The 25,865-nt window shown below is 39.1% G+C and overlaps 1 protein-coding gene across 1 annotated transcript in view; it reads left to right on the plus strand.

The window, feature by feature from the left end:
* Window positions 1-25,865, plus strand: part of MALRD1 (MAM and LDL receptor class A domain containing 1) — a 481,748-nt gene that overhangs the window by 277,072 nt on the left and 178,811 nt on the right. Inside the window, 1 exon segment of the mRNA XM_043509412.1 lies at window positions 24,424-24,669. Coding sequence (XP_043365347.1) covers window positions 24,424-24,669 — 246 coding nt within the window.

The raw sequence follows: 25,865 nt of genomic DNA on the forward strand, positions 1-25,865 counted from the left end.
AGCGGAGATTGACTATGAAGAGCTATGTAAGCGAATACAAGCAGTTTATGTTAGATGCAATAGAGAAGGGGGAACCAGTAGAGGGAGGCAAAGAGAGAGATGACATGGTCAAAGTGACAGGCTATGAAAATTATTCTGAATGGGTAGGAGTGGGGCAAGGTTGCATTTGTCAAGGCCAGAGAGGGAGGGGGAGAGAGAGAGAGATTTGCCATAATCAAGATGCAAGATGATGAGAACCTGGACAAGAGTTTTAGCAATATGGATGGATAGGAAAGGTCATCTCTTAGAGATATTATGCAGAGAAAATTGGCAAGAATTAGATATAGCCTGGATGTGAGGACCAAGCAAGAGGTCTGAGTCAAAGATGATGCATAAATTATGGCCCTGAGTGACAGGAAGGATTGTGATGCCATCCATAGTGATCAAGAAAGGAGGGGGTGGAGAGGTCTTTGGGGAGAAGATTAGGTGCTCCGGTTTAGCCATGCTGAGCTTGAGCTGGTAGCTAGACATCCACAAGGAGAGGTCAGAGAGACAGACTGAGGTTTTAATTTGAAGAGAAGGAGACTGATCTGAAGTAGAGAAATAGAACTGTGAACCATCTGCATAGTGATGGTAGTTGAATTTGTCTTTGTAGATGAGCTCATCTAGAGTTACGGTAGAGGGAGAAAAGAAGGGAACCCCATAGAGAGTTGGAGGAGGGATGAGGAGGGTCCTCTGAGGGACATGCTGAAAGAGCTATTAGAGATGTAAGAGGAGAACCAGGACAGAGACACAGGAGCCCAAGGAGGACAGGATTTCAAGAAGAGGAACCAAAGGTGATAGTGCCAAAGGTGGCTGACAGGTCAAGGAGGATGACGATGGAGTACTGATACAGAGCTTTAGCTAGAAAGAGGTCAATAGAGACTTTGGCGAGAGACGTTTCAGGACAGTGCAAGGGTTGGAAGCTGGATTAGAGAGGACCTAGGATTGATTTGGAGGAGAAGAGCTCCAGAACTCAATTGTAAACAGCTCATCTCTTTCATCTCCAAACTCATTGAATGGGCTAGATTTTTTAAGGTGGGAGAGACTAAAGCTTGTTTGTATTGTGAGGGGAAGAGCCAGAGGAGAGTGAGAGGTTAAGGAGAAGAGTAAGGTAGGGAATGAGGGTGGGCACAAGGGAGAACAGAATAAGGAAGAGAATGGGGTCACTGGAGCAAGTGGAGAAGTTAAAGGGGGAAAGCAGATGAGAAACTTCTACAACAGTGAGAAGGAGGAGAGAGTTGTAAGGGGAGAAAGGAGAAGTGTATCTAGCATTCTTACCTTGACTAGGCTATAGTTCAACATTGACTTGGCTATAATTGTAGTCGGGAAGGTGTGTAGGATAATTATTTCATGTAATATTTGTATTTATTTGAACATAGTCATGGATGTGCATGACACTTTACAGACATAACATAGTAGGTCCCCATCTCAAAGAGTTTATAATCTTTGACAAAACAGTAGGGGGGATGATATCACCCATGTGGGGAGAAGAGAAAGGAAGGCTGAGAGTTACAAAATATGAGCTTGTGAGGCTATTTTTGTATGCAATTTTCTGCACAACATTAATTATTTCATTGATTCAGGGATGGGAGTCATTGTTGTAAAAGTAATAAGACACCAAAGATTCATGTTACAATGTTCGGTGATTAGTGTTTATGAACCATCTTCAGCACTCAAGCTAGAGTGCTTTGGCACCACAAAAAAATACCACATTTACTACATATGGAATAATGTTACACTACAAATTCTCTCAAGATATTCAGTTAACAGACAGATATTGGGGGACATGACCTTGTGTGGGTGAGTGTGTTTCAGATAAGATTATTTTAGACTCATAATGCACAAAGTTATATCTCTAAATGTTTTACTGAATTCAATAGTGAAGTTAACATTAAAATAAATGAAAGCAAGGGGAGAGAAATTAAGAGGTAGAAGATGATCTTGAATTGCCAAATTCTGTCAATTGCTCTCAATCTTGTGTATCCAAAAATCCTCTGGGTATTCACCATGACCCTGTTTTCACATATACTGATGTGGCTTATTGCTACAGCAAGATTAAAAAAGATTTAGACATGTACAAATAAGAATAGCCTCTGCAGTTACACTAAAATACAATTACAAGAGCTTCAGAGTATAAAGTAATCTTCAACTAGACTCAGGAAAGAAATTTCTCCCTATGCACAATTAATTGAATTACAGAGGGTTTATATCTTTCTTTGAAGCATCCGGTACTGGGCACTGTCTGAAACAGAGTACAGGATGAATAATAAACAGAATGATAATACATGCTTAGAGCATGTTGTCGAGCAAATCTTGAAGGAGAAAACTGCTTCTAAAATTGCACCCACAATTTCTGTCTGCACCTAAAATTGTACAAGTGTAACTAACTTTCAGGTAAAAATAGGCTGTAGACATCTGACTTCCAGAGTGTTCCTGCAATGGTGATAGAGTCTATATTATTTTATTCTCACCTTTGATTGCTCTATACTCACAAAATTGCAGGTGCTATATTAGGAGGCCAGGTGAGGCCCATTTGAAAATGTGTCCTTTATATTTGTAAGGCGGTACACACCCTAATCTTAATATCGCTCTGTCAGGAAGGTAAGTAAAGACAACTATCCTCTTTATAGAATGGGGAAAATTGAGATAGAGGTTAAGTGATTTGTCTAGAACTACATAGTCAATGGCAGAGCTGGGATTAAGACTTGGGAAGTCCAAAAATGGCAGCTGAATCCACTGGACTTTGGGAAAGGGTAGAACCACTAATAGACTATTCTGGTATAGGACAAAATCTGTTCCCTAAGCTCCAACTATGTCTCATTACATCAGTTTAGCTTGTTGAATTAATTAAAACATACATAATTTTGGATCCAGTTATTTCATTCCATATGTGTATTGTGTTTTTTTAAATAAATTCAAAGGCAGTTGAAGTCTCACAGATAGATCTACAATCTTATTGGCATTTACCCTGAGACAATGCCTATTCTTTTTTAGCACCATTTGAACTCAGAACACCTGTCACTTAAAACAAAACACAAAACAATCTCCTATCTAAACTGTTTCCTTCTTTCCCTCAGCTCTGGAATGCCCCCTCTGAAATTACTCTGGACATCAATGTTATTTCAGGATCAGTGGCAGGTTTAGGAAGCAATACTTCATGACCCGTTAGGGCTAGAAACAGGAGATTCTCTTCTTACCAAAGGGCCACAGAATTTGCTATTAAGTCACAATACAGCAGGCTTTAAAACTGAGACACTGGTATATATGGAAAAGCTCCTTTAGTTCACTTTTAAAGGATTCTAATATTTGTTGTAATTTTATCTCATGCTGAGACCTGTACAGTTTGCATGTAGCATCGAAGGGAGCCAAGCTGAACAGGTTGAGTGATATGAAAAATTGTGGTAATTTGTTTTTAATATATTCAAACATCTTAAAAATAGTTTTACTGAAAGGCAAGTGGTGGGTGCAGAATGCATGATAGCATGGTGTGATATAAAGACCTGACTGGCACTTAATTGGGATGACCAGCATGATTCACATGTGGTTTGACCGCTTGTGAGTAATGTGGTCACCACAATTACATGCTGATAAAACTTTCACAACACAGCACTACATCATGTTCTCCTTCTTTATATATATATACGTATATGTGTGTGTGTACACACACACACACACACACACACACACACACACTGTCACACATTACCTTGTAAAAATAAGTCTAAATAATGAAACTGCTGTGGTTAGTCATTCTTGGATATAATACATTAAATGTAAGAATGAAAGAACATTCAGATCTATAGTGAAATCAGAGCATGGTTTGACCCATAATTAATTAAGGCTTTGAGAGCGGGACAATAGAATATGATGTCATCTATAGCCCTTTGAAATGTGGCACAGTCAGCACTCATTTTTCTTTGTCAAAGAACTTTAGTACCAAATATGTATCTGGGCCCTTGGGCATCCAGAGATACATTGAAGGGAAATGTGTCACACCACTGACATCAAAGTATGTGACAGGTCAAGAAGAATTACTCCTCAAGGCAGTAACTTTGAAATTGAATGGTCTTTGAAAAACTGCAGTTAACAAAGCACATATAAGGAGCTTGTATTAATTTGTGTGCATGCATGGGGCAAACTCATGATTCCTCTGAGGCAATGGACTGCTGAGGGAGCAGGTATACTGTCTGATAGGTGGTTGTTTGAGTCGTCATGACTTTAAAACCCACAATGCCTCCACTAATGCAGGGGGACCCCAATGGGGAGTAGCTGTTGCTACACTTTTGGAAAGGCATAACCAGCACTGCTCTGCCAATACAGCTCTGTCAGTACTGGAGGGCATAGTGAGTAGACCATGTCTGCATCCAGCCCAATCCTTTCTGGGGCCACTAGTTTTGCTGGCAGCACTAACTCTCTTCTCCTACTGGGTTCTCCAGATCCTGTATCCAAAGTTTGCCTCTGCATGGATGGACTGGAAAAGTGAGGAAGAGTGCCCCTTCCCCACTGTAATGCACCTTCTGAGAGCCAGCCATAAATTGTCCCACAGTATATTTACTGTGGTACCTGCAAACAGATAGCCATAAAAAATCACATATAAGCCTTTCATGGTGGGGATTGCCATGTTTCTGTTTTGTACAGCACCCAATACAATGGGAGCCCCCAATCCCACTTTTGGGTTTATAGCTGCCTATGGATACTACTAACTACTGACACACAGAGATAATGAAGCTATAGTATGGAGTATATTTTAATTAAAATTCATGGAATTAGCTAGATGAACTGCCTTCCGTCTAGATGTTCAGTTGCTCACATGCAGGGCTTGTCTACATGAGGGATTCTTGTACCAGTGTAGCTGATTTGAAACCAAAGGAAGTGCTAGCCCTGTTTTATACCAATGCATCACATTTGGCTGGCATGTGAACCATTGTAGATACTAACGCAAAAAAATCTCTAGTGTAGATGAACTACATGTATGTAAAAGCAGGGAATGAATGAGCTTCCCCTGACATCTAATAAGGAGCTGAGGGAAAAGACTTCGGGACCATATCATATTTCATAGATCCACTATTCTTAACTAGGTGTTCAGCAAACAGAGCAGCTTTGCCAAAGTGATCAATTTTTGCTGGCTGTGGGTTACAATTCACTTTAGCATTGAATGCAGGGGTAGTGAAATGTTATTATCCTTATTGTATGAGTAAACAGCAGCAGAATTGTACTTAGCCTGTGCTGACTGTGGAGATCACCCTAAACTGAGCCTCACTTGCTAAGCAGGAGGTAGGGACGCCAAGTCACAGGCAAACAGAGAGGGAGTGGGGACAGGTTTTCCTACAGTGTGGTGTGGACTCTGCTTACAGAGTCCTAGACATCATTTGATACTACCCTCTGTAGTGTTTAAAGACAGAGATGATTGGACTCAATTGAGAGTCCTTGTTTCTGGTCACTCATTACTAAATCTAAAATCACTGAGCAGGCCTAGGGGGTTAAGCTTTAGACCTGGTGTAGGGACAGTGTTGCAGTGAAAGAAAAATGTGTAGGCTGCACTACTGGTGAGGTTCCCAGGTATGCAGTGAAATCACTAAGAGCTGGGTTAAGTGATGGAATCTCAGAACATGGCATCGCAGAAGTGGCAGTGAGCGGCAAGCAGCAGCAGTGATAGTGGGGGCAGAGCTGAGGGGCAGCCAAGATAGTGGTGGTGGCAGAGATAACAGCAGCAACAGTGAGCCAGCTGCATCAGCAGCGGCACTGCTTGACATCCCCACCTTTCAGAGTGGGAGGTGAACACACTTCTGAACGATCTGTCTCTCTGACCAAACACAACCAATTGTTAGGTGCAATGGAGGGAAAGGGCAGTGGTGGGCTAAAGGGACATTCATTTGTTGGAGTTTCACACTGCAAGGTGGGAAACTGAGGCAAAGGACACTACCCAGTGTATTGTGGAGTAGGTGTTTGCTTATGGTCACATGCTTTTGAATCTTGGTTGCGGTGTTTTCCCAAATTAATGTTGGGCTTCCTTTCTCTGTTGTTAAAAGTTTTGTTATACATAGACTCAGTGCTTGCCAGTGGAAGGCACCCAGTGGTGGTGTTTAATTTTCCCAGATTACTGTGTGGGGGCTTGAGCCGGTTCAATTTTGTATTGTTATGAGGTATCTCTAGATATTGAAGCTGGCCCTTGTTGCTGCCGACACCACCTAACAGGTTACATTTTTGGGGGGGGGGCGGCTTGCCCGAGATCCCTGGTTGAGCACCCTTCACAAGCATATTTTGAATAAGTCATTAATTTGGAGGAAACAATGTTATATTTTTGGGAAATCACAGTCTGTATAATGGCTGTATACATGTTAGAGGATTGGTGCTTATAGTAACAGGGATACCTGAGGCATTCAATGAGGGCTCAATGGAATCTGCTTTATCGGCAGCCACAGAATGCCTGAGCAAGTGCAGAATGTGTGGGCACATGTTTATGAGTGAGGATGGTGCCTTTGTAGCACTCCGTGAGTTATTCGTTGCTGTGGAAGCTTTACAAGTTCCAAGTGAGCTAGCAGTGACAGATGCCACATGGAAGCTGGTAGTGCTGGAAGCCAGTCATTGCTGGCTCTTGCCTCAGATGTAGAGTTGTTAAAGGAAATGTCGGCCTTCTTAAGGAAAGAGGGAAACACTCTGGCTGCAGGCTCACCTAATGTATGGGCAAATGCTCTGGAGCAAGCATTGGAAAAGGTTGTGTAGCCCCATCCTGAGTCAAACCCATATCATATGTTAAGGTTATTCTCCACAGAGTGTATGTCATAGTGCTCCTGAACTTGCCAGAGAAGTGTGGTAAGAGAAGAAATGGACACCACTGCACTACTATGCCCCACTCTAAAGGAGTCACTAATGTGTCTGTGCTGATAGGGACCAACTCAGGTATCTCCAAGGTACTTGCTGATTCCTGCAGATGGCAAGCTGCTGACCAGTATGTAAACACCTGATGATCCACAGGCTTTGTGCTGCAGCCTATAGAGAGATCAACACTAAAAAGGAGATATCTGAGCTACCAATGGGAGCACTGAGGTCCATGGGCATGACCCCTTTAGTGGTGCCTGCAAGAACCAAGAGAGAAGTGCCTGCCATGACTACTTGCCTAAAAGGACATCGTAGAGCAGCTGACAGAAGGAGGGCTCCCTGAAGGAGCAGTGTACTGCTCCAGGAGGTACATAATCTTACCCCGGAAAGGTGACTATACCGATTGCTAATGAAACAAGCTGTGATATTTTAGTGAAACAAAGGCAGAAGATAGTAGACCTCTCTGAGCCCAAAACCATCATGGAACCACAGTGTGAAGCCCAGTTTATAATGATAGACCCTGCAAGGTTTGACTTTGGGGATTCACCATTGCCTGAGGATTGGAGCAATTGCCTAAGGAAGGAACTTTGTGAAAGGTCCAAGGTATTCTCACTGCATGAGTAGGATCTGAGATGTGCAAAGGGAGTGGGATACATCATCAGACTACAAGACTCAGGACCCTTCAGGGAGCGATCTAGGAAGATTGCTCTCTCAGAAATGGAGGATGTGCAGCCTTATCTTCAGCTGTTTGCAGATGGCATTGTCAAAGAATCCCACAGCCCATATGCCTTCATTATTACTGTGGTAGTCCCTAAGAAGAGTGGGAAAATCGGGATGTATATTGACTACCGAACCCTAAATAGGCACACTGTAGTTGACCAGTACACAATACTATGAGTACAAGATGGCTTGGACTGTTTGCTGGGGAGGCAGTGATTCTCTGTGTTGAATCTTTGAAGTGGATACTATCAGATGCCTCTGGGAGAAGAAGAAAAGGAGAAGACAGAGTTTATCTGTCCTTTTAGGTTTCTATCTGTTTGAGAGCATGTCCCACTTCTAAAAGTGCTAGCCAGTTGGAAGCATCTGGACTGAAGTTTTCAATTGATAAATGCCAGTTCTGTAGAACATCAGTCAAATACATGGGTCACATTGTGTCTCAAGAGGGTGCAAGTATTAATCCAGATAAAATAAAAGGGCTCACCATATGGCCACACCCACGTAATTACAGAGAGCTCAAGACCTTCCTAAGATTTAAGATTCCTAAGATTTAGCGGCTACTATCTAAATCTACTACTGGAGATTTGTGAAGAATTATGCTACCATAGTAAAGCCACTGAATGATGTTATTAGGGATATCAGTCCAACAAGAACAAATCTAAGACCAAGGATAATGAGAGCTTCCCAAGCCTCCAGAGATATTATGGCCCCTTGGAGCCCTTTGACTTGAATGGGTTTTGGAATAGGTCCTTAGTCTCTGCCTCTCTGAGCAGACCTTTTGTTGTTCTAGTGTCTTGCCCGACACCACCATTCTTTTCCACTGCACAATAGTGAAGCTGCTCCCAGCATAGATACTGCACAAGCTGCAGCTACTAATTTTTAAGAGTGACATATTCAAGAATGCAGAATGAGAATCAAGGAATCAGACTCAGATTTGATGCTCAATTACAACTGGTATCATGGTAATTCCCACCTGAGGACATCTGGGCTAGATTCATACAAAGAGAGGGACAGAAGGGGTTTGGGGAAATGGTTTGTATCACCTCAGGCTAGGGCTGGGGCTTCTCACACAGCATGTTTCTAGATACTCTGGAGCCACAGATCAGCATTCACAACTGAGCTAAAAGATTAAATTTGCCACTCAGTTCAATTCTGGAAGTAATAATAATAATTAGGGCTGTCAATTAATCACAGTTAACTAACACGATTAACTCAAAAACTTAATCGTGATTAATTGCACAGTTAAACAATAGAATAACAATTGGAATTTATGAAATTTTTTGGATTTTTTCCTACATTTTCAAATATATTGATTTCTATTACAACACAGAAAACAAAGTGTACAGTGCTCACGTTATATTATTTTTATTACAAATATTTAACTGTAAAAATTATAAACAAAGAAATAGTATTTTTCAGTTCACCTCATACAAGTATTGTAGTGCAATCTCTTTAACATGAAAGTGCAACTTACAAATGTAGATTTTTTTTGTTACATAACTTTTCTCAAAAACAAAGCAATGTAAAACGTCAGATCCTACAAGTTCACTCAGTCCTACTTCTTGTTCAGCCAATCGCTAAGACAGACATGTTTGTTAACATTTACAAGAGATGATGCTGCCTGCTTCTTATTTACAATGTCACCTGAAAGTGAGAACAGGCATTCACATGGCACTTTTGTAGCCGGCGTTGCAAAGTATTTATGTGCCAGATATGCTAAACATTTGTATGCCCCTTCATGTTTCAGCCACCATTCCAGAGGGTATGCTTCCATGCTGATGATGATCGTTAAAAAATAATGTGTTAATTAAATTTGTGATTAAACTCCTTGGGGGAGTGGTAATTGTATGTCTCCTATTCTGTTTTACCCACGTTCTGCCATATATTTCATGTTATAGTAGTCTCGGATGATGACCCAGCACATGTTTGTTTTAAGAACACTTTCACAGCAGATTTGACAAAATGCAAAGAAGATACCAATATGAGATTTCTAAAAATAGCTACAGCACTTGACCTAAGGTTTAAGAATCAGAAGTGTCTTCCAAAATCTCAGAGGGACGAGGTGTGGAGCATGTTTTCAGAAGTCTTAAAAGAGCAACACTCAGATGTGGAAACTACAGAACCCGAAACACCAAAAAAGAAAATCAACCTTATGCTGATGGCATCTGACTCAGACGATGAAAATGAATATGCATTGGTCCGTACTGCTGTGGATCATTATCGAGCAGAAGCCATCATCAGCATGGATGTATGTCCTATGGAAAGGAGGTTGAAGATGAAGGGACATATGAATCTTTAGCCCATCTGCAATGCCGGCTATAACAGTGCCATGCAAACACCTGTTCTTGCTTTCAGGGGACATTGTAAACAAGAAGCGGGCAGCATTATCTCCTGCAAATTAGCATTATCTTCTGTAACCAAGTTTGTTTGTCTGAGTGATTGGTTGAAGTAGGACTGAGTGGACTTGTAGGCTTTAAAGTTTTACATCATTTTATTTTTCAATGCAGTTATTTTTTGTATGTAATTCTACATTTGTAAGTTCAACTTTCATGATAAAGAGATTTCACTACAGTGTTTGTATGAGGTGAATTGAAAAATACTATTTCTTTTATTTTTACAGTGCAAATACTTATAATAAAAAATAAATATAAAGTGAGCCCTGTACACTTTGTATTTTGTGTTGTAATTGAAATCAATATATTCAAAAATGTAGAAAACATCAAAAAATATTTAAAGAAATGGTATTCCGTTAATGTTTAACATGATTAATTGTGCGATAAATCATGATGATTTTTTTATCATACAGTTAATCATAATTAATTTTACCGCCCTAATAATAATAATTTTAATAGTTAATAAACCCCCAAGATGATGGAAATAAATGGGATTAAAAGAATCCATCGCCATCCAATCTTTCCTTTCTTGTTTAATCTATTTTGCTTTACAGAATGGCTTTGATTTCTCTCAGACTTTAATGTAGCTGAAATCTGAACTAAAGAAAGACTGTTTCATGTAAGTTAACCAACACCAGCATTTTGCCACCCAGATGCATCCATCAATACTGCCTTTTTCCTCTTAATAAAGAAATGTATGAATTGGCTATATAAAATGTTATACGGCACTGTTACCTTGATGCTATTATGGCTAAGCCAAGGGCATGTAAACTATAATTTACATGGTTTGCGGAAGAACAGAATGTACCTTGTATGATAGAAGAGTTGCTGTGCAAATGTTTGCAGTAAATTTCATTGGACAGGGCTGAATTAAGTTGCAAGGCCAGATGCAAGCATAATATTAGCCAAATGTCTGTCTTCTAATAGCTGATTTTTATAACCACACAGTATACTACATTCTCCAGTTTTGTTTATCATTTAGTTTCCAAAGAGTTATTGTCAATGATACAAAGAAAAAAGGAAAGCAGACGTTCCAGTGAATGCTGCCTTCCAATTGGACAAAAATGTCTTCAGAATGCCACGGTTTGAGGATAATGCTTTCATTCCAGGTCATGGAAAATAATCTTTTGACTAATATATATGTATATAATATATAAAAATCTATAAAACAATAGAATGCATGGACCACACATTTTTATCTAGTACTATTTGGAGTTTTCTGTAACCAGGAGAAGAGAGTAGAGTTATTTTAAACCTCTTTAAATGTTTTGGCATCACCAGCACTCTGGTTGGTATAAATACAATGAAAACTGTCTTAAGAAACTAGTTAAGGGGAACAATAAAAATCAGCTGACTAAAGGAAATGATTTTCTACTAAAAGTGAAGAATTGTGCTCAGTGTATGTCGGAAATTTGGGGTGATGTCTTAAAACTAGAGCTGTGTGAATAATTGATTTTTCCCCCCACTGGCAATTAAAAAAAATCAGTTTAACTCCCAAAATTATTTTTTTTCAAAATTTTTACAAATCAAAAGTCAAAGAATAGTTTCAGGTGGAACAAAACATTTAGTATGACACAAAACACAATGTTTTGTTTCAAATATGAGCTTTTAAAAATGTTTTAATTTTTTTAAATTAAATAGAAGGAAATTTAGAAATAAAGTGATTTCAAATTGAAACCTTTGATGCTGAAAAATGTTGAAAAAATATTTTGATTTTTTTTCACAATTTTTTTTACCAAAACAATCTGGCAAATTCAACATGAATTAGTGAAATTTCTGAGTGAACCCAAATCTGAGTCTTTTTGAAGAGAAGTTACAGTTGAAAAATTTTACCCAACTCCTCTTAGAAAATGATGTTGCCCAATATAAATGTTTATCTTATACATATTCAATTGTCTGAGGTATTTCTTGTTTCTAATGAGATTTGTACTTACATACATAGAGCATTCCTACTCTCTTTCTCTCTCTTATTTATATATATATATATATATATATATATATATATATATATATATATACACACACACATACATATGTGTGCGTGTTTCTAGTAACATTCTACCAAGATGCATACGTTACCAGGTGACTAGATATTGGAACTGACCGGAGTTGGTAGCGAGAACCCATTAGTCCTACATTAGTCCAAAAATGAACAGAATAAGAATTAAGAAGTGCAATTGTTTTGTTCAGTTTCTGAATGTTTATTATAATTTCATGTTAGTGCAGGTTGTTTAGTTAAAAATGATGGTTTGAGATTAGCAAAATAATTAATATTCCTGTGTATGGTTCATTTAATAAACCATTAGAGTAATTGCATGGGTTAATTGCAAATATTGGTAGGTTTCCATCTCATATATAGTAAATAGTATAGCATGGGAGAAAAGTTCTTAAAACCTTTGCGATTAAACAATTTAGACAAACAAGGGTCACATCAAATGAATATTTTTAACTAGGACAATTCATTTTATTTCCTATGTGGATTCAAACCTGAGGGGACATGAAATACCTAAATAAATAAAACTATCAACATATAAATAGATGCTCCATGCCTCTCAGAGCCCTGCTGTGTGAAGGATCCCTGCATGGTTCCATGCAGTTACCATTTGGAGACATGTGGATCCACCAGTAATCAGATCTCCTGGACAGAGATACCTATGTAGGTGCAATACCAGGGCTACAAAGCTAATCCATGAGGCTGAAGTAGCAGCCACATAGTAGCTCTTCCACAACACCACAGCCCAGGGGAAGAGAATTCCTTCCACTCTAACCCCCTGAAGAATTACTCCCCACCCAGCCCAATTATTCAGGGTGAGTTCTGGAAACAGAAGCTTGCCTCTTAATGCACAATCAAAGTTTTAAGGGGTGAAATTGCCAGTTGGAGAGAGATTTATTTAGCTGGGCTGCAATGCAGTATTCCAATTTATTCTTGTGTATACAATACATGATCTATTGCTATGTAAACCTTGAAAGATTTGGAGAATCATTTTGGATAAGCACCCAAAATGTGGATGTCTACTTGGATCTTCTCCAAACAAATGAGACCTATTTGGTCAGCAAAAGGGTAGAAAAAATACTGTGGGATTTGGGCACCTTTGTTTCTGGTCCTAGCCAAACATATGAAACACATATGAAATGCAGAGGAACTTTTAAAAATATTATTTTAAGTTAACCAACCCACATACAGAAATGTATGATTGGCTTCAAAAAGGGTTTTGTATGAAAAACATCAGGAAAGGGTTTTTTTGACTTTTAAATGAGGGTTTGAGTCCTCTGAGTATGAGTTTTGTGGGGAGCTTTGAGTTGGTTTTCATTTTATCCAGGATCAGTGCATACTTTCCTGTTCAGTTCCCTTTTCATTCTTTCTCAGAGAAAGGTAGCTACTGAGGGTTATAAATAATCCACTTTTTCTTATTTTGAATCACTGGAGAATCACATTTAAGGCAAGTAAATGTAATCGTTGAACCTATTTCCAAAGGCATGCCAGACTTTTGAATGAAATCCTAATTCCACTAAAGGCAATGGGTCAGGATTTTCACCCTTTATGTTCCTTGTATTCTTTTGGCTGCTGATGGGAGTGGCCTTCTGAAATCCCATCCAGGTTTTGACTAGTACTAAATGTTCCAGGAACAACCCTTTCTTAAGATGCATCTTGGGAATAGGAAAGTTGTTGAAAGTAACTGGTCTTCATTTTTAAGCAAATATTCTTCTATGTATTTAGGGCCAGATCTAAATTATCGCTCATTATGTCAATGGGAGTCTTGTAATCCCCTGTGTGTCCTGTTTGTTGTAATGGCCTGAGGTAGGACAGGGTATCTTCCAAAGTTTGTCAAATAATGTTTTGTTCCTTACAATAGTTGATGGATTTATGTGGCTTTGCTAAACATATTTTTAATGTGAACAGATTGTGGAATAGTGTTTAGAAAAGGAGTTGGGAGAAAGGATTCTTAGCTATGAAATTAACTCACTGTGTAACCTGGGCATTTACTGCTCTGTTCCACAATTTTGTCATTTATAAAATGGATGTACTAATACTTACCTACCTCGGAAGGTATTGTGATAAATTATGACTATTTATAAAGTACTTTGAGAACCTTAGATGATGTGCTCTGTTAATAATAGTAATTAATAACTATCACATACTACAATATGGAAATTCTACTGAATTGTGTCGATATTAAATGGGGATAACCGTGACATTATTTTTGTCTAAACAATTTTATCTAGTGATAAAACTTCTGCTGTTTGTGAGATGGCATAATTTCAAAAACTGCTTAATCAGGTTAGAAAATATAAGTAATTATGAATAAGGAAACTCCTGATGCTTTAACATATGGTTCCAAATGCAATTTACTTTGCTTTGCAAAAGCCTTGAATCACTCATGTTAGATTTTTAGGTATACTGTTCATCACCTCTCATTGTATAAGAACAAACAATAATGCAATAGAACCCAAATTTAAAGTACTAAAAGCTACATGTTGCTTTGAGATGTCTAGTGATTAAAAGGTTGCTGATGTCTGTACCTTCCACCAGGAGTCAGATGTTTTGTATTTACCTATTGTCCTTTCCATTGAGGGATCAAAGGTGAGTGGAAGCTCAGGGCATCAGTTGCATCTTTTAATCATTATGTTCCTTTCAACTCAGTATGGCATTTATGTCCAGGATGGATAGAGAGATTTGTAATTTCACACTGTGGAATGGGGTAATTCTGAGTCTTATTCCTTTTGAGCACTGAGAGATGAAAAGTTGTTAGGGGTCAAGAGATTTACTTTAATCAGCTTTGGGCTTCTTTTTAGATTCTCCTCCACCCAACTTCAGACAAGTATTGCTAAAGCATTTAAATACACTGATTCCTAACCATTTATAGCAGCACCCTCACAATTTCAAGCTCCCTCATCTAGACAGTATTATCCACACTCAAGATAAGTTTGGAGTGCAGATAATAATATAATCAACATACTTGCTTTGTTGAAACCTAAATTCTACATTGTATTTCACAGGTAAGGTTGATTAAAATTAAATAAAGATTCAGAATCAGTGTCAACCTCTGATTTATGATTTGTGAACATTATTTGTTACCTTTTCCCTTTTGAAGATTGGACAAATGTCTAGGGTTCTGGATCGGCTTGTGTAGCCCACACTGGCATGGCTTCACTGGTCTAGTACCCGAGCTAACTAGATTATAGCTAGCTTTGGTATGTCTACATGCAATCACTCCCCATGACTCCAAAGGCCGGAGAGGCCCAGTCATAACTTAGCTTCCTTGGACTACCCTAAAGAAACCAGCATTGCCTACAGAGATTGTGCTCCCTTCCCCCGCCCGCCATCCCCAATACAACTCTGCATTTGGGGCTTGGGAAGGAGATCCTCAAGAGGCAACTTTTCAGCTGTCTTCTACAGTTCCTATATCAGGGAAATCTTCTCCTGGCCAGATACAGAGCTTTTTAGGGTACTTTTATGCTGCTCTAGCGCTTTTATTTGGTGATAGTGGCTGGAGTTGGGGGTTAAGTGTTTCATATTTCAAAATACATGTGACTATGCAGGTGTGAAATACTTAAACAGCTACAAGCATTTCTCATAGAAACCACAAATGGTAACTCTTTGTTGTACATAGTTTGGAAGAGTGTGAATTTCATACTGTTGATAATATGATTTTTCTCTCATTGCCATCCTTGCTATACAGTCATGATAGAGACTACTTTGATTTACTTTATGAAACAGTTTGAGAAAGTCAGACCAAAAAAGATCCTTCTTTTAAACAGTGAATACAAAGAGAGAAATTAGAAAATCATGGCTGCCTTGTGTAATGAAAGCCTAATTATGATTCCTTTTTTTAATCTTTGGGGTATTTTGTTGTCAAACAAATCTTGTTCCATATTTCCACAGCTTTTGAAAACCTCTACATTAATTTAGTTATTGTCTTACATGAAGAGAAAACTCAAATAAGTTCTTTAAGCTTTTTCTAGTTTAGTCACGGTATATTTATCATCTATGTCTACATTCTAGTATACTGCAGTTTCTTTGAGTTGTGAATTTCACAGGCCCACTACAAACTATATTGCCTTCCCATTACTACCCCCCTGGTCCTCCAGGTAAGGAGAAGAAAAGGGCAGTATGGACTCTGGGGAGGTTGGTGGGCAAAGTTGAAAGGGACTATGGGAGGAAACTGCACTCAACTTACAAGTTTTGTACTTTTTGGCAAATTGACTTTGGTGTTGCTTGTCTATACCTATCTGTCAGTCTTGTCTTTTAGATTGCATCTTGTGCAGGGCCCAGCACAATGGTGACTCAATGTTGGTTGAGTCTTTAGGCACTTCTGGAATGCAACTGATAACCGTAAAAGAGGGACTTGTGAACAGTGGCTACAATCTAGGAATATGTGCCTAAGCCCACCCAGGTTCAGGAAAAACCTTGTCCAGGACAAAGGGAAGACATGGATTTACCTTTGACCATGGGTGTCTGTCTTTGGAATTCGCAAAAAGAAAAGGAGTACTTGTGGCACCTTAGAGACTAACAAATTTATTAGAGCATAAGCTTTCGTGAGCTACAGCTCACTTCATCGGATGCATCCGATGAAGTGAGCTGTAGCTCACGAAAGCTTATGCTCTAATAAATTTGTTAGTCTCTAAGGTGCCACAAGTACTCCTTTTCTTTTTGTGAATACAGACAAACATGGCTGCTACTCTGAAACCTGTCTTTGGAATTGTTTCCCTGACCTCACTGCTGTCAGATGGGAGAGTGGGAGTAGGCAGGGTGCACTGTCTTGGTAGATGATAGAAGGGAGATAAGTAGACTATTGCTCCTTTGTAAGAACACATAAAAGAATAAGAGGAGAGATGAAGATCTTTGGGTTGTGGGACTGTGTTCACCAGTCCATGAGACTATGGAAGGGCGTGTCAGGGATCCTTACCTTCCTTCTCACAAGCATCATGGGGAAGAGAAGCAGCAGCTTTTGCAAGTAGCCTCCATTGTTTTTATAAAAGCTCTGGATTACCCAGAACTGAAATCAATTTAGCAAAATGCAGAAACATTTGAGAAATTAGAAAAACCTTGAAGTCAACAGCTTGAGCCCAGCCCGAGAGCAAACTGACTCTTTGCAGAGAGCTGGTACTGTATATAGATTTTTTTAAAACAGTATTACTTTTTATAGCAAGCGCTCTAACTTTTGAAACTGCTTAAGAGTCATTGCAATTTTTAAGCATTGCTTTCAAAACGAGGTGCATTTTTCACATTCTCTCTGCTGACATATTGTTACCTTTATGCATCACAAATTGTAATGAAAGCCCCTTCACTAGATGCTGCGTCCTTGGGACATATCAGTGAGGGATTTGAAGAAAAATGCTCTTTTTAACTAATGGTGTTTTAAAAAATACACAGACACAATTGAACCCTACAGTAATGTTGCCTCACAGCAAAAGTGATAATGGAGGAAGTGTCACAAGGGGGGAAAAATACAGAGATCTGAATTATCCAGAGTGCCCCTATCCTCTTGGCGTCAAACTCTCTGCCTATTGATTAATTATTCTGGCCTCTGTGATAGATTAAGGTTCTGCAGAACTCAAGCTTTCATTTTAAGAAAAAATATATTTCTAGTCATATGATTTCAAAGAAAACCTTTTGAAAGTGACTTGAAGTTCTGTCTTTCTAATCCTAGAGATGCCTATAGATTTACCCAATAATTCTGAGGTGTGAATTATCCCCATTCACTTTAATTAGTTTTTAACTTTGAAAAATAATTGTTTAATCATATCAAAATTAATAAATAGTACAAGATTACTACAAATACATTTTTGGAGCTTTTAGGAAGAAGGCTTGGAATACTTTAGTTCCTATGGTCTTGGAATTCAGGTGATGAGATTGAAACCATGACAAAGTACAATTAAGAATGGAAAACAAGAGACAAACAGATGTGCTTGTTAAGGAGCTAAGTATTAAATATTTTATGATGGAGCCATAATTAGTATAATGCTATGTCAAATACCACTTCTCCCTTGCAATTTCTCCAGGATTCTGGATCATATCATTGCTCATTTTCATGATTATATTTATTAATTGATTTTCCATTAAATTGAAGGTGGTGCTACCCATTTGAAAGGAGAAAACACAGGAATACCCATTTGAAAGGAGAAAACACAGAAAGAAACATACAATTTTACCTAAAATTTTAGAAAATGAATAGATTTTTTTGAGAACTTATCAGTCCAAATTCTTTGATGCCACCTCTCCATTGACTACACTTGACCTGCTCCTGGAGGGAGAAGAAGGTTAATGGTTGTACATCATCTGCTTGCTTATCTGTACTGCCAAAACAAAGCTCTAGCTAGCCTGTGCAGGGACATAGGGGAAGTTCAGACTCCTCCTTACTCTCTTGCATAGGCATCTAGCCCTGATGTGTGGAACCTTTGCACAACCCTGGAAATGGTCCTAACCGAAACTATTTAGAGGGTTCTAAAAATTTTGGATAATGCTTTAAAAATATTTTAATGTGTTTCTGAACTTTTTGATTCCATCTAAACAATTCCGGAACAGATTTTTCATGACTATGTCAAGCAGATACGACTCAATACATTTTCACATATACTGCGTGAAATTGAAACTAGTATATTAAGAACTTTTTTGAAAAATTAGGTGTCTCATCATGCAAACCCTTTGTGATACTTTTGGATGGATTTAAAGAATAAATAAAGAAATGACATTGTTTAAAAACATTTAAGGAGAGTACAACTACAAAGGGGTGAAATAAATTGCAGCAACAAAGCCTAAAGGAGAGAGCCTAACTACTGGCAAAGGAATTTGATTGGCTGAGAGAAATAGTAGCTGAGCCTATTTAAGAAAAAATATGTCAAAAAAGGACCTAGGATGTGGATTTAATGTTTCTACAACCTTTTAAGTGCTAATGGAACACACATGTACTTTCCATGCAATTGCCCCATTAGAGAATATGGGAATTAATCAGAATATAATCCCTGGCTACCAATGCAAATGATAATTAAACTCAGTGATATATGAGCATTGATATTTCAGTTTATAATTTAGTAGTTTTGGGTCTCTTTGCAAGTGTCTTCATTTCCTTTTAACCTTTATTGGTACAATACATAACCACTCTAATTCACTAGTATTTATATTTTCATGCTTTCTAGGTGCAGCTGGCTTAACACCATTGCCAAAAGATAAGCTCCTTTTATAAAGAGCATTTAACAAAAGGACACTTTTCCTTTTCATATATATTTTATTGAAAAAATATTAAAGATAATTTCTAATTCAGTTAGGGCTACATCCAATGATATGCAAATACAATGAAAACAAGTATTCCATGTCCTTCTAAGGATGGTAGTTTGTTTAATGTGGGTTTCTTTAATCAGTGTAAATACTTGTGAGCTCTGATCATGCTTGCCATTAAATGGTTATCATTGGTTGCTTCTTCCGCCTTTCCTCTGCTCCCCTTACCCCTCCCATTCATTCCACAATAGCTATTAGGGAGCCGTAAAATACTTTCTAAAATCAAAATTCTGGACGCTTTTGTAAAACATAATAAATCCATGTGCACAGTGTCTGACCAGGCTGTGCTTCGCAACCTGTGTTTCTCATTTGATTCCTTCCTTTTGTCCCACGTACCTTTACAGTTGCACCAAACTATGGATGAACAGTTATTAGCTGTTACTAATAGCCAGTTTCACAGAGATAGCTTCACAGAGATGGTGGCAATTGTTAGTACTGCAGAAGTGATTACTTCCCGTCCATAGATATCTGACAGATAATAAGCTGTCCATGGCAAAGGTAAAGTACAGGGTTGGAAATGATTAAAGTGAAAACAGAGAGAGCATAGAAAAACACTGAAGTTAGATCACTGATATCTAGGAAGATTCTTTGTTTAGCGCTTTGCTCCCTCTTCTGTCTCAATTTATTTTATGAGTAGCTGCTTTAATACGTATGTGTATACAAGGCAGATCTATTCAACCATGCCAGCCTTTATTATTTGTATTTATTTATTTGATAGTGCTTCCAATGTGTGAGGTGCTTTCTAGACATGGAAGAAGGCATAGTCCCTGCCCTGGAGAGCTTACAGTCTAAAAAGACAAACAAGGAGACAGCATTTGGAGTAATAACAACATATCATTAAAGTGGTCAATGCAGGAGTTGGTCATGTCAGGTAACACAGAGCCAGATTCCCTGGTGCAGCACAGTCTCATTGCACAGCAGCTCTGGTGGAATCTAGCCTCAAAGCAGCTGTGGGGGGCGGAAATCACCCCAAAGTAAGAATTCTTATATCACTTGCTCTGTCTGTTCCTAGTGTAGCAGAGACAAAGCCCCAGGGCCAATCCTGAACTGTGGTTTTTGCCTCCCAATTACTCTAATTTGGCACAGGAAGGCTGCCCATTCACAGAGCAGCCACAGGGGATCAAGGGAGTGCAAAGGTGTCTTGGTGAGTTACTTAGATTATTTCCAAGAACGCACAGTCTACCCATTATTAGCCAGTTAGCTCCTTATAGTTATCCTGGATCTGTAGGAGGGATTTTTATGTAGTGAGGGTATGGACCAGCTCAGAAAGCGTGTTTTATACACAGGAGGACAGTACAGAAAACAAAATAAAACTGCTTGCCAGAGAAGCAAATAAACAGGGAACAAGGCTAGCACTGTGGCATAATAGATAAAGTGTGGCATTCACTCACTCCAGTCGTCTCTGCATTAGATATAGCTTTGTATTTAGGGGATTAGCAAAAAAAGAGCACATAAATATAGATTCCCCTAATCATTACTCATGAGAGTACTTACACATGTAAATACTCCCACTGAAGTTAAGGATCCTACATGAATAAGAGTGCAAGATCAAGTCTTTAATGTAGGCATTCCACCTGTAACACATCCTGCTTTGCCTCAATACTGCAACCCATAAACCATGGTGTATTGTTCTGTCACTGACGAAAATCCTTTCAATTGCATTGGGATAATAGGATAAAACTAGGCTTTGACTTTCCTTGTTATTTGTCTATAATTAAATGCAGTGGTGTTTGCACTGTTAGTCCTCTTAGCTTTTTAATGATGGGTTATTGGTGCCTGTTTTTTTCTATATACATTTTTATGAGACTTTTTCCAAGTCTCAAATACATATTTAAAAATGTAATCCCTCCCTGCTCTCAAGATTTATTCGGAGCCTTTTAAAATAGTGATTATTGCCTAGACTGATTCTAGTAGCTTTTGTGCAGCCGTTATCCTCTAGTGTGTAAATCCTCCTCAGTTCAAAGATTATTGATCTGAACAACACTACACAGTGCCTCTGCGTCCATTATAGTCTAGTGTGTTGACGCAGCTGCCACACAGGGGCATGAAGTCCACCTGCTAATAATCTTTACAGAGCATTGCTGCAGGAAAACAGTTCCTCAGCCTCACAGAGAAGATGCTTCTCTCAATTAAATAACTATGCCTTTCTTATTACTTCCCCTCCGGCACACCCAGAAGGCTTTGGCTTATGTTATAGACTGATGTCATGAAGCATACAGTTTGGGGGTTTGAAGTTAGAACTTAAAAATACATTTCAATGGACTTATTTCTCCCTTGAAACTTTTACAGGTGCTTGAAAAAAAAAGTCTTTCCAGGATTCAGCATTTCAGATTTTTTTTCTATGCAGATGACAACCAGTTCCGCATTTCATCTCCCAAGTTTTTCAATCTCAAATTGGATGCACTAATATAGAGCAGTGGTTCTCAACCAGGGGTCCAGGGTCTCCTGAGGGGCTGCAAGCAGGTTTCAGGGGTCCTCCAAATATGGCTAGTGTTAGACTAGCTGGGGCCCATGGCAGGAAGCTGAAACCCCACCACATGGGGCTGAAGTCCAGGGCCCTGAGCCATGCCACCCAGGGCTGAAGCCAAAGCCTGACCAATGTAGCTTCGTGGGGGTTCCTGTGGCATGATTTATAAATGTAGATTTAATAAATGCTAATAAACATCCAGAACAGCAGCAAAAAGGTTTGTCTGTCTTCTGTTGGGGAAGTAGGTAGCATGGCAATTGTGATTCTGAGAGAGAACAGGTCATTTGAAACGATTGTGATGCATAGCACTCCTGCTTCCCATGGAGAAGAGCAGTTACAGAGGCCTTGCCAGATGTGACTAGAGTGCTCAACATCTTACAGGATCCAGGGGTAGGGGTTGGGAATTAGAAAAACCAGTATGATCAATGGCAACATTACCCCTGCAGTGATGCATTCCCCAACCTAATACCCTACTTAGCTACCAACCCTTAGGACAAACCAGACCACATAAGCCTTCCGTTCCTCCAGTTTGGCTCCCTGCTTCTTAAGCTCTCCTGTGTCCCTGGAAAGCCCCTGCTCCTCCCCATAGGGTAAACCTTGATTTGGAGGGCTGGATAGGACTCTCTTTTTGGAATCTATCAACATTGCTATATATGCCATAGGAATAAGGCCAAGTGGATGACAAGTTAAACCAAGTTGCTGCAGTTCTACTCTTCTCCCACGCTGGCTAAAATCCCAGAGGATATTCTACCAGTTTTGGAGAAGACTGCTATGATTTTGGTAACATTCCTGCAGATTTCCAGGTCCACATTATATTTCTTCCAGTGAATACTACAGGGTTTGTTTCTGTGGATGTGGCATTTGACGGTTCTTTTTAATGATATGGTTGGTCCTCTCCTTTTCTTCCCTCTTGGGTCATATAGGAAGCAGGGGCTCTTAAGGAGCTTGCATGGTCTCCTGTTTGTTCTGTTATTTAGGGTTGGATCCCTGATTGCAGAGCACCTTGAAAGGACAATGTGGAGATATGCCCATTTAGTTTTATAGTCAGTCCTGCTTTTGGAGACCCCTTTTCTGAAGTGAGCGCGGTACAAGGACATGTTATAAGTGAGTGGTATTTAGCTATCTTCTGTCTCTCCCTTTCTTTAAATGACTGCAGGGTTCTGTCTTCCCAATACTTCCACAGAGCAGAGGAGCCTTCCCTCATTTCTTTTCCTAATTTTAGGGACTCACTGGATGACTGAGGGCTCTAGTGTGTTTGAAATTCAATTAAATTAGGAAGGGAAAATTAGTGTCTGTCAGAGTAAAGGAAAAGATCTCAGACCTGATTTTTCAGAAGTACTGAGTACCTGCAACTCCCACTGAAGATCATGAAAGCTGAAGGTGTTCAGCACATCTGAAAATCATTCTGGTAGTTTGTTTTACACCCCCCTTCATTGCCCACCCAGGATGTAAATGCTATCTTACCTGATTAGGAAACAGCAGTGGCTGTGAAGCAATCAACCCCACCCTGATTAGTAGTTACCATTAGGCACCATCTACTCCAGCTATAACTAATTTAAAGAGTCACAGATGCAGTTATAAGTGTTCATCAAAGACTGAAGAAGAGGAAATCATTTTACTCTTTATTTAAAAAATACTCTACTGAGCTCTACTTCTTGTAAGAGCTTTGGAGAGATAGGACTCTCTGAGAACCAACTTTAGTATAGCCTTGGAATGAAATTTCTGAATTTTGGTAGTCAACATTCCACTAAAATGTGTACCCCACCTCTTTAGTTTATTTTTCTTTTGTTAATAAATCATTTGTTCAGTGCTCCTTAGAACAGTCTGGCCTTTTCACATCTCTCTCATGGTAACTTGACTAGTGATAGTGGAAAACCAAAATGTTTAGCTTTGTTCTTCTTTGCTTTTTCTTAACAATTGGTCCTAATCCTGCCAACAGGTGAGTAACTCTTTACATACATGAACACTATCATTTAATTTAGTGAGATGCCTCCATGTGTGTGAAGTGAATACATTTTTGGCAGGATCAGGGTCTTAGTTTGGGAAAACAATGGGGGTTTGTTGGTTTGTTTTAGTTTCATGTCTGTCTCTGTTTCTGGACCAGGGATGTGCTAAAGGAACCATCTTTTAGCCAAAGCATTTCAGGAACTGATCTGAAATGAAAATATGAAGCTTGGAAATGGATCCTGTGAAATGAGTCCTATAATGCTCAGGCTTTACAATAGCAAAGCTATCTTTCATTTATTCCAGGAAACAAAAAGGACAGCATCACCCCATTAAACTAGCTTGCACAAAGTCCACTAAAAGGGAAAACTGTAAAGTTAAAGGTTTTTTTTTCCTTTCTTTTTAAATTGGGACTGCTAAACTAAACTCAACTTTGCAATTAAAATGAAATGGCTTAATCCTACACCACATGAAAGGAAAATGTCAGCAATTAAGGCAGACTAGAAAGCTTTGTTCGTGAAGGAATGCATGGCTGGAACTTGCCCTCAAAGGCTTTAAAAGGGAAAACAGTCATTTATTTAGGCCATCTCTTCACAAAACACAAAAGAAATAAACTGATAATGGATTGGCACTTCAGCGGGACCAAAGACTTTTTTTTAAAAAAATGCTGTGGACCACCCTCCTCCTCCTAAATATCAAACTGTCTCAGATGTAATCTTCCAGTAACCTTGCTAGAAGACACTACAGTGTGATTCACTAGGATACCCCTATTCTTTTCTTTTCAGGCTCCTGCTCAGATGGCTATTGGGAATGTCAGAATGGCAAGTGTTACAGACCAGAACAAAGCTGCGATTTTGTAGATGACTGCGGGGATAATACCGATGAGAATGCATGTGGTACTTCCTGCACATTTGAGAAAGGCAGATGTGGCTGGCAAAATTCCCTAGCTGACAATTTTGACTGGGTTCTGGGAGTCGGCTCACCTCAAAGTCTCAGACCTCCCAGGGACCACACACTTGGAAATGGAATTGGTATGTTAACAATTCACAAACGAGGATATAATCCTATTCATTAAGCTTCTCATGTGTTCCCCATGAGACAACAGGAGGGTTTTAAATATCTAATTAGGGTGTCATTATTAATAAATGAAACATGTAATTGGTTATCAAAACATAATAGTAATTACTGTTCTACAATGCCTGTAGGTCAGAAAACTTTGATTCTCAGTTGCCCTTTTTCTAAATAATACTGCATGTGATGAGCAAGTCATTATTTTACTTGGCAAGAGAGTGACATTTGATCTGGCCACAGATTTTAAGGATGAGTTAACTAGGCTCAGAGATTCATTAGGATCCACTCCACCAGAGTCAGATCTCGTATCCAGGAAGCTCTTGTTCATGCACATAATGCTGGAACATTCAGCTTTGCTGTAAGCTTTTCATTCTGTACTAACAGTGGTTGCTTGGTAATATTAGAATATACTGTTGAGAAGGGGTGGAATTGTCTAATATATTGAAGAGATTTTAAAAAATGCAGTTAGGCTCTCAGCTCTCATAGAAATTTAGTTGGAGCAGAGCCCATATATGCCCTCATGCCTTAGAGAAATCTCTCTCTAAGCTGCTAAATCATCTCTAAAGAGTGTGTTTTAAGCAGGGAGGAACAAAGCTGTTTGGGGAAACAAGAACTGCCCCAAAATTCCTCCCTTGACTGTAGCCAGGGTGGCTGCAGTTCTCACCACATCTTCCAGAAAACCTTCCATAAGCTCTCATGTCTCCCTGCTTTTGCTCAAGAGCACCCAAGGACCTATTCTTTCCCAATATTCACTGAACAGGCTTTAGCTTCACTCCTACCTTTGAAGTTGCCATTACAGAGCTTCCCTGAGGTAAACCCCAAAATGATCCTGAATTCAAATCTTCCACCTTCTACAGTGCACAGAGGTGATGATACTTGAATTCAGCAGTTGCCAGAAGGAATCACTAGGTTGGATTATGTGAACGACTATAGGAGGAATATGAATTGAATACAAGAAGGCCTGAGTTTACCAGATGATTGTAGGTAGAAAAGGAGGTTGGAGCTTGTGGAAGCTTGTATGAATGGTATAGAATAATTACCTGAAACTATTGTACACCTAGTGCCAAAATTAGACATGATCTAAGCAGCCTACCCTCCACTGATGACATGAGTAGGAAGCAGTGCAGAAGAGATGGAGTGGGCCAGAGAATTTGTT

Source organism: Dermochelys coriacea, chromosome 2 (assembly GCF_009764565.3).
Source record: "Dermochelys coriacea isolate rDerCor1 chromosome 2, rDerCor1.pri.v4, whole genome shotgun sequence".
Classification (NCBI taxonomy): domain Eukaryota; kingdom Metazoa; phylum Chordata; order Testudines; family Dermochelyidae; genus Dermochelys; species Dermochelys coriacea.